At 35.5% G+C, this 10781-nt stretch overlaps 1 protein-coding gene across 1 annotated transcript in view; it reads left to right on the top strand.

The window, feature by feature from the left end:
• EPHA5 (EPH receptor A5) overlaps positions 1-10781 on the top strand; it is a 458275-nt gene that overhangs the window by 27827 nt on the left and 419667 nt on the right. Inside the window, exon 2 of the mRNA XM_027836299.1 lies at positions 5070-5134. Within this exon, the coding sequence (XP_027692100.1) occupies positions 5070-5134 (65 nt within the window). The remainder of the gene's footprint in view (positions 1-5069; positions 5135-10781) is intronic.

Raw genomic sequence — 10781 nt, 5'->3', positions numbered from 1 at the left:
TTCTTCTTCTTCTTCTTCTTCTTCTTCTTCTTCTTCTTCTTCTTCTTTTTCTTCTTCTTCCCCTTCCTTTTTGCTGGACCACGCATTCTTGAGAGATCCAGTAGAGTTATATTGCTCATTAAGGAGCAGAATAATAATCATGATTTCATTTCTTTGTCCTTAAAACAAATACTTATCAATTGCATCAATGGACATTTTCTTACCGCAATAATATTTCAGTAAGTTTCATATAGTAGATAAAGTTCTGGACTTGAAGTCAGAGAGACCTGGGTTCAAATGCATCTCCAACATTTATTATCTCTATGATTATGGACAACTTACAACCCCTCTGATCCTCATTTTCTGTATCTGGAAAATTTGGCATAATTAACTTTTGCTTTCTACCTTAAAGATTTGTTGTGAATTCCAAATGAGAAGATGTACATAAATGTTTTGCCAATCTAAAAGCAGTGTAGAATTATGTGTTATTATGCTACAGATGATACCACACACCAGCAGCCTACAGATGACACCTAGGTTAGTTAATACAACAAGGACATATATGACATTACAAGATAGAGAAGCTCTATCACTGGCGCATTGTCTTTCTGTACCCCTTTATCATGTCTTCCTATTTCTTTTCCTGGCTGCTTTTGTATTGCAATTCAGCTGTCTAAAGTCTCCTACTACAGAATCCCACTCAGAAATCATGCCAACCAAAGAAGCCCATGGTCCAAAATCAGCTCTCACTCTTTCCCTATTCAAAAAATACCTGAGTATGGAAAAGAACATAATTAATATGCACAATTCATACTAAAAGAGACTGTAGTATTACATATAGGATCTGGCCTTTGAATGAAGCAAGTCTCAGTGGAAGTCCTGCTTCAGACACATACTAGCTGAATGGATAAGTCATTTAACCACTCAGGGACTCAGGACACCAAGACTTTGTTGCGAACAATACTCAGGCTATCCCCAACAGTAAAGGTTATTTCTCCATGATGAATTTCCATAAAAAATAAAATCACATTTGAGTAAAAATCATTCACACTAAGTTTTCTGTAAGAGATAGGATTAAGGCTGCCAGGGTATACTTACATTTTAACATATGGATTGGTTAATGTAGTCAATTCCTATTTAATAGATTTTAAGCTCCTTGACAGCCTGACCTGTGTTCATGGGATAATAGATTTAGAGCTAGAAGGAATCTTAGAGGACATCTAACATAATTCACTTCATTCTATATATGAGACAAGTGAGATCTAGAAAGTTTAAATGACTTGCACAAGTTCATGCACCTGGCAAGCATCACACGCAAGATCTAATCCTAGTCTTTGGGGCTCCAAGGACTCTAAACTATCTACTGCCTGGGTTATATCTCTGCTTTCAATTCTCACACATATTACAATGCTTTATACAAAGTAGATATTTGCTAAAGAATTTTTGAAGACATTGATGAGTTGAGAGTAGTCAAACACATAAGGAGGATATACCTTGCTTGATTCAGACAGCTAATCTCCTCCTCCAATCATTCTAGAAGTACAGAAGAGTAAGATTTGGCAGCTTAGTTTTTTCATACTTTAATTCCAAATAGTATCACAGATGTAGGTTGATTTTTTTTGAAGTTATAACTTGGTCTAATATTGCTATGGAACACTACCTACTTACTTTTCATTTTTGTTTTGTTTTGTTGGGGGGGTAGAGTTGGCAGTTATAAAATTTGATTTGACTATTCAGTTACTGGTTCCAATGAGCAATTTTCTGAATTACATTTTTATTGCTAATCTCTTTAATGATCTAAGCATTCTTTTAACAATCAGACTAACTATTCATTGATCCTGAAGGAGCAATTTTTCTAGATGAACTGAAGCCTTATGTGGGTGGAATAGCCAATATTTATCAGGATTAGACAATGAAACACAGAAGTAAACTTGAAAGGTTATCTATGGGCTTAATGATATAAATTTCTCTAAAAGAAAGACAATGAATTAAAAACATTTTCCATAAAATTTCTTTTACCTAATTAATGTCTTCCAAAGTAGCTCTGTGGTATCAAAAATTTCTTCTAATTACATTCATTAGTGGCTTCTCCAGGACAAGTTTTAATTAAGTTGTACAATGAAGATCAATATTCATTGTGCATCCATTGCAATTTACAACAAGCATGTATACAGTTCTGAACAATTTAATTACTGTAATTGTAGTATAGAGAATGCTTGGTGACTATCATATTGTTAAAAAAATAAGATAACCCTCCTTTTTATCAATTCAGTAATGGATTTAGGATATACATTCCTAAATTTCACAATTGCAAATTATCTCTTTCAAAAGTGTCTTATTTTTTTAATAGCTGGGTTAAGTGAAAAAGAGCATCATAGGAATAGTGACTTCTAGGTCATACTATCATTTTCGTAGATATTAAATTAAGTGAATAAATTTGGCCTGTAGTGACCTGGAAGAGATAATGTATGTCTTTGTTAGTTTTCCTACGAAATCCCAATACTTTATTGGGTTGCCTCAGATATTTAGGCTTTATTTCTATTTATTTCTATATTTCTAGAGAAATTGGGGTGGGTAGTGATGGAACTGAGCCACAAGATAATAGCACCAATGGATTAATTGGCCTTGGCCTATCTACCGGATATTTACAGACATACTGCTGCTAAATGTAAACTGGTCATATCTAAACTTTAGTAGATGGTATTCTTGTATTGTTAATGGGCTGAAAGAAAATTGGTAACTGGTAGCCAGTATTCTAAAACTAAAATCTATAATAATGACTAAAATTTGTAATATACTTTAAGGTGTGCAATATGCCCTCATCACAACAAGTATGCGAAGTGACTGGTATACATATTTTTATCCTAATTTGACAGATGAGGAGAGATGGGTACCCTTTTGGTATGTGTCAGAGTGAAGGTTCTGAAATCTTTTTGGTTCCAAATCCAAGGCATCTTCTTCTATGCCCAAGCTACTTCTTTGCCTTTTGTGAACATACAATTAAATCATTAAGATGGGCCAACACACTCCTGGTTGTCCTGTAGTTCAACACCTGTATAGTATTTCTGTTATATCATGAGCAATAAACACAGAATTGCCCCAGTAACCTAAAATTAGTGACCTAAAGTTAGTTCAGATATTAAGGCCATGGGAATGTAGTAAAGTAGTAGTAGGATGGAAAAAACACCTAGTGGAGCAATAATTAGTAAGAATGAAGGGGATTTACTCTGAGGCACTAACTTCTGGAGAAACATATTTTCCTCCCTGAAGGCCATATTTCCTCCCTCAGAGGGTAAGCTTTTGTCCCTAGAGTGACTGTCAGCTCTATATGTCATGTTAATTATCTCTAGAAGTGTGATGTATGAACATCTCTGACCACAATCTCTTGCATTCTGGTCCTGTAATATCTCTTGTCTTTCCTCCCAAATACTTTGAGGATAGAGACTGAGATTTACAGGGATACAGACCTACTTCTTCCCAATGCCTTCAATAGGACTATCCCCTCTGCTTCCCTATACTGCAAATGAATTTTTCATAGGCATAGTTTCAACAAATTATAGCTCTTCCTTTTGGACACAATTTTGAAGCATACTATAGTTTAGTAGACTCTGTGATTCTTGAGGATATGAGATATATACATAGGATCATAGATTTAGAGTTTGAAGGGAGCTTAGAAGCCATTTAATCTAATTCTTTTCATTTTATAAAGAGGAAAAAAATGAGACCCAGAGAAGTTGTGTGATTTGCTCAAGGTCACACAGCTGGTCACATAAGTATCACTGGCATAATTCAAACCCAATCCTACCAGGATCCAAACCCTTTAATCTGTCTACTTCCCCAGGCTGTATCTCACACTTGGAGCTTTGAGTGAGTAGAGTGGGCCAGGTACAGAATAAGTCACAGATGTAGCCTCTCTGGTGGCACAGTGGATAGAGTGCTAGACCTGCAGTTAGCAAGATCTAAATTCAAATATGGCCTCAGACATTTACTAGCCATGTGATCATAGGCAAGTCACGTTATCGATATTAGTCTCAGTTTCCTAAATTGTAAAATTTATTTAAAAAAAAAAGCACAGCAGCTGGCAAATAACAGGCACCACATAAATGCTTGTTGCCTCCCTTCCTTTTGCTTATTCATAGAATTTCAATTCCTCTTTTCTCAGTGGCAAGTCATGCTGACTGATCTGGTAATCATTAATTAGGCCATGCCATAATCTATGAAGGCAGATCATTACACCTCAGGACAGTTCGTTGTATAATAGCTTGCTCCTTGACATTACAGGGTTAAAAAAAATCCTAAAATTAAGTTGTTCAATTAAATCTATACAGCCTTCCTTCCTTCCTTCCTTTTTTCTTCTCTCTTTCTCTATAGTGTGTGCATATATCTGTATCTCTCTCTCTCTCTCTCTCTCTCTCCCTATTGCCACCATAATTGGAAACAGAATATTCATCTATTAGATGTATTTTATACCATAGCTAACTCTATGAATGAGATGACTAACACCAAATATAGCAGACCTTTAAATGTAGCAAGAGCCATGAGAGCAGCAATCACTTTACTTGGCTTGGTTAAATGTGTGTAGATTTATTTCTTAATTACATGTACTATTTGAACTACAGATTTTGGGTAATACCACAAAAAGTGTTATAGGCTTGGGAATAGTTTATTGCTATTTAATGTAAATTGTTTGCTAATTGTTTCCATAACAGCTTTCTGGAGCAAAATGCAATGAGTTGAGCCATAATCGTATGGCTGCAGCTTAACCCAGAAATATAGTCTCGGCTTGTAACATGATTCCTATTAAAAAAAAAACATGATTTTTTAAAAAAAAAGTCATGTGGAAAAATAACCATTGAGAATGAACTGTTTTTTGATTTTTGCAGCATGTACTAATTTTTTTAAAAAAATATTTATTTAAATGAGTTTACATCTTGTATCACTGAAATAATTTCTTGTAAAAATGCTTCTATTTATAATGAATGGTTAATCTAATATCAGTTCTTAAAACACTAGGCAGAGCTCCAGAAGCTATGAGAATAGTGACTTCTCTTCCATTCTTGTTTTGATGTTCTTCTTTCTTTCCTTTTTAGTGAATTTGCTAGACTCACGCACAGTAATGGGGGATCTGGGATGGATTGCTTACCCAAAAAATGGGGTAAGTCTTTCAATATTTCTTTTCCTACAAGTAAAAAGATGCATGAGTAGTTTCTATGTTAAGGTACATGTGATGATTTTAAACTCCCAAAAGAGACTTCCTATTAGGAGGAGTGAACAACAACAACAAAGCCAACCTATTTTTTGGGGGGGGGTTTGTGGGTTTGGAGGGGAAGGTCTGCTAAGGAAGGCCTTATTTCTGACTTATTTCTGGTTGCATTATTTACTAATTTGTTATGAGGAGGGTACTCTAATTCAGGTTTCTAATTTTACTTTGTGATGCTTTGATAGAGGTTTGTCACAATTATGTGAAATGACAAGCTATTTCAGAGGAAAGCTGTTGCCAAACTATTGGGTTTAATTTATTGAAAAGTAGAACATTTTAATTGATTGGTGGTTTACTACTATTACATACCTATATCAGGTAGAACACAAAAAATGAATTAAAATTATTTGTATATGAAAAAAAAGTTGAGTTAAAGCCAAAATCTGACTATTTTTATTCTATTCATTACAATGGGGAACACAGAGCAATTTAGAGCTTCCATGGTGTTCCACTAAGGGAAAATTTCTCAACTCTGGAGCTAACTCACACTTTAAAGTTCCTCTCTTGAGATTTGTTTGTGTTTCTACTGAGGAATTTTTGAAGAACATAGTTGCCCTGAATGACTTTTAGTAACTAATCAAAGTTTTTGTTTGTTTGTTTGTTTGTTTTTCCTCTTCCATTAAGGGGGAAAAAATCTCCTTCCCTACTATTTGTTTGTCTTTTTTTTTTTTAATTTTGAGGGAGATTGTTTAAAGCAAGTGAATTAAAATTTTGCATTTTTTATCTTTATTTTTAAAAAAATGATCCTAAGATAAGTTTAAAAAACTTATCCTTTAGAATTATTTTGTCCAGTTGAAAAAATATCCCAAGTGGGGATGAACTTAAACATTTTTACTGCAAACACCAGTTAGAAAACATGAAGTTCTGAAACAGATGTATAATATTGCCCATATTTCATAATTAATGAACATTTGGACTTTATTTTTACTCTAAGAGGTCAAATAGGTTTTATGTTTTCCTTGAAATAATAACTTGGGCATTTGGTGTTTTAACTTATCTCACTAATTGCTTGAGAAGGGTTATTGAATCAGTGACAACTATGATGACACATCCTAAGTATTTAATGGGACTTGCTATATACTTTGACATTGTATTTTTGAGATGTCCAGGTCTTTCCATTTGCCTTGCAGATCAACCTTTCTACATTTCTTATCTCATTTTATTAGAGTGTGAGACACCTGAGAGCAGTAGCTGTCTTCTGTTGCACATGTAGCCCCAGTGCTTAGCATAATGGTTGACATACTATAAACAATTAATAAATGCTTTTACATTTATTCATTCAGAATAAAGGCTTAACAGGAACACAATCAAAATTTTTTTTATTATTTGGCTTATGAGAAAATTAATTAGCCAATTTTAAATTGTTAGATTGTGTCTCAGTTTACCAGTTGCATTGTAGGAAAAGTTGGCCAAAATCCTTACTTTATTTATTTATACTCACTGGCAAAGTCTTTTGCTGTTTTGAAAGTCAACATCATGAAATGATCTAGAAAATACAGTCATTTTTATAGTCATGTACCTTTATTACATAATGAAAAAAAACCCCACTAAATCTGGAGACAAGAGAATTAGGGCTTAAGACTTAATTCTTGGAAAGAATAGAGTTATTGATCTTGAAGAGGCATTCAACTTTCATGAACTCCAGCTACTTTATCTGTAACATAGAGCTAGTAATAATTGTACTATAACATAAGATTGCTGTGAGGAAATAATTTTGTAATCCATAAGAACCTATGAAAATGTGAGCTGTTACTTGTATTTCAGATATTTAGATGGCATGCTTTTGTTATTTAAATATTACCTAAAGAATAACATTTATGATAGTAAAAAATAACTCATGGGAATAAATGCAACATTGACACAGTAACTTAGTTTTAAAGCTGGGGAAGACTTCAGAGGACAGGTACTTTAAACTATTCATTCTATAGATGAGAAAACAGAGGCCCAGAGATGCTAATGTTTTGCCCAAGATGACATGGGATATGTGTCCATGGTGGGATTTGAAGCTGGAACCTCTCCACTCCTGAGTCAGGAAATTTTCCATTATAGTACAGATAGGCTCAGGCTAAGCTATTTTGGCTTTTAATTGTCTTTTAAGCACAATTAAAAAAAAGTTTTTCATTAGGGAAACATTTACATTACCATTATCTTGAATGATAATTGGAAAGATTGAGTGATTTTTTTTTTTCCTTTAAAGATGAACTGAGGACAATATATAAATAATCTTTGGGAACTTAAATTTCATCTTATATATGTTTTCTTTAGATGATTATATGAGTCAGAAGTATGACCTTTTGCTGTTACAGTCAGAAATGTAGTGGAGTTAGTGTGCTGGCTCATTTTAACTCATGGTTTTTGTATAAAAGTTCATTATTCATAATAGTTGCTTACTCATTCTAGCCACTCATGCTTTTTTTTTTTCAGTCAAAGATAAGGTTTATTGTGTTGCCAGTAGAAGTGAGCCAGATTTTAAGAATCTGCACACTTGGTAGGGACAAGACACACTTTTTTATTTTTTTAAATTAATAAATTTATTTATTTTTGGTTTTCAACATTTACTTCCACAAGATTTTGAGTTTCAAATTTTCACCCCATCTCGCCCCTCCCCCCACCTCAAGCTGGCAGGAATTTTGAATACCCCTTTCCCTAGTCTGCCTTCCCTTCTATTTCTTTCCCCTTTCTCTTATCCCCTTCCCCTTCTGTTTTCCTGTAGGGCAGGATAGATTTCTGTACCCCATTTCCTGTATTTATTATTTCCCAGTTGCATGTGAAAACATTTTTTTAAACATGTGTTTTTAAAACTTTGGGTTCCAAATTTTCCCCCTTCTTCCCTCCCCACCCACCCTCATTGAAAAGGCAAGCAACTCAATATGGGCTATACATGTGCAGTTATGCAAAACACTTCCATAGTAGATATGCTGTGAAAAATGAACTCTATCTCCCTTAATCCTATCCCACTCCTTCATTTATTCTATTCTTTCTTTTGACCCTGTCCCTCCTCAGACGTGTTTGCTTCTGATTACCCCCTTTCCCATTCTGCCCTCCTCTCTATCATCCCCCTACTCTCTTTTCTCCTTCCCCTCCTACTTTCCTGTAGGATAAGACAGATTTCCATACCCAATTGAGTGTGTATGTTATTCCCTCCTTAAGTCAAATCCTATGAGAATAAGATTTACTCATTCCCTCTTACCTTCGCCAGTTTCCCCTTATTGTAAGAGCATTTTCTTTTCTGTTTTTTTGTGAGATATTTTACCTCATTCTACCTCTCCCTTTCTCCTTCTCCTAGTATAATCCTCTCTCACCCCTTAATTTTATTCTCCAGATATGACCTCTTCAACTTCAACTCACCCTGTGCCCTCTATTTATCTACCTACCTACCTACCTACCTACCTACCTACCTACTTATCTCTCTCTCTATCTATCTATCTATACAAACATATAATTTTTTTCCCTCCAACCCCACTTATACTGACAAAGGTCTCATGAGTTATAAATATCATCTTTCCATGCAGGAATGTAAACAGTTCAACCTTAATGAGTCTCTTATGATTTTCTCTTTCCTGTTTACCTCTTCATGTTCCACTTGAGTCTTGTATTGGAAAGTCAAATTTTCTATTCAGCTCTGGTCTTTTCATCAAGAACACTTGAAAGTCCTCTATTTCACTGAATGATCATTTTTTCCCCTGCAGAATTATACTCAGTTTTGCTGGGTAGGTGATTCTTGGCTGTAATCCTATCTCCTTTGCCCTCCAGAATATTATATTCTATGCCCTGCAGTCCCTTAATGTAGAAGCTGCTAAATGTTGTGTTACCCTGATTGTGTTTCCACAGCACTTGAATTGTTTCTTTCTGGCTGCTTATAATATTTTCTCCTTGACCTGGGAACTCTGGAATTTGGCTATAATATCCCTAGGAGTTTTCCTTTGGGGATCGCTTTCAGGAGGAGATCGGTGGATTTTTTCAATTTCTATTTTGCCCTCTGGTTTTAAAATATCAGGGCAGTTTTCCTTGATCATTTCTTGAAAGATGATGTCTAGGCTCTTTTTTTTTGATCATGGCTTTCAGATAATCCAATAATTTTTAAATTCTCTCTTCTGAATCTATTTTCCAGGTCAGTTGTTTTTCCAATGAGATATTTCACATTGTTTTCTAATTTCTCATTCTTTTGGATTTGTTTTACAATGTCTTGATTTCTCATAAAGTCACTAGCTTCCAATTGCTCTATTCTAATTTTTAAGGAAGTATTTTCTTCAGTAATCTTTTGGACTTCCTTTTCCGTTTGACCAATTTTGCTTTTTAGGGCATTCTTTTCCTCATTGGCTTTTTGGAGCTCTTTTGCCATTTGGGTTAGGCTATTTTTTAAGGTGTTATTTTCTTCAGTAATTTTTTGGGTCTCCTTTAGCAAGCTGTTGACTTGTTTTTCATGATTTTCTTGCATCACTCTCATTTCCTCTTCCCAGCTTTTCCTATTTATTCTTCTCTTACTTGCTTCTCAAAGTCCCTTTTGAGCTCTTCCAAAGCCTGGGACTGATTCATATTTTTTCTTGGAGGTTTTGGATGTAGGAGCTTTTACTTTCTTATCTTCTTCTGGTTGTGTGTGTTGATCTTGTTTGTCACCAAAGTAAGATAATATAGTCTGACTCTTTTTGCGCTGCTTGCTCATGATCCCAAGCAATTACTTGAGTTTTAAACTCTTTATTAAGGTAAGCTTCTAATGTGGAGAATGTACTGTCCCAAGCTTCAGGGGTTTGTACAGCTGTTTTCAGAGATACTTCTAGGGACTTGTAAATTTTCAGTTCTTCCATGGTACTATGATAAGGGGCGAGGCCTTTCTTCTCCACCACCACAACAAGCTCCACTACCTCCTCTCCCCAGGACCACCCCTCAGAACTGTGACCCAGATCCAAGCACCGGTAAAGCAAGAGATTCCTGACTCAGCACTGGCAAAGAGATCTTTGCAATCCCCCTCTGATCAGCCACTTGATTCCCCCTCAGTCTGTGGGCCAGAAGCTCAGGAGGCAGTGGCTGCCCTGGGGGCACCTGAAACCTAGCTTCTTCTCTCACTGTGGTCACACACTTTTCCCACTGACCTTCTAAGTTGTCTTTGGCATTCGTGGGTTGAGAAGTCTGGAAACCACCAGAACTGCCCGAGATTCAGTCCTCTGAGGCCTGCTCCAGGTTAGCTGTAGCCTGCACACCCACACTGAACTGTGCTCCTCTCCCCGCCCTGCACGATATACCTTTCTGATCATCCATCCAGGTTGTCTTGGGCTGGAAATTTGTTTCACTCTGTCTTTTTGTGGGTTCTGCTGCTTTAGAATTTGTTTAGAGCCATTTTTTATAGGTATTTGGAGGGGTTTGAATGAGGGCTCAAGCAAGTCACTGCTTTCCCTCCGCCATCTTGCCACTCATGCTTTTTATATATTATACAATGGCCATGCAGCTCTTTGATTCTTATTTCATGGACTGGAAGCTGCTTTAGTTCATTATATATATATATATATATATATATATATATATATATAAGTTTCTGTGCAAAGAG

The sequence above is a fragment of the Vombatus ursinus genome, unplaced genomic scaffold (genome assembly GCF_900497805.2).
Source record: "Vombatus ursinus unplaced genomic scaffold, bare-nosed wombat genome assembly UNPS02014818.1, whole genome shotgun sequence".
In the NCBI taxonomy this organism is placed as follows: Eukaryota; Metazoa; Chordata; class Mammalia; order Diprotodontia; family Vombatidae; genus Vombatus; species Vombatus ursinus.
Note: the sequence above shows the minus strand (reverse complement) of the source record. Positions and strands in the feature narration are given on the sequence as shown.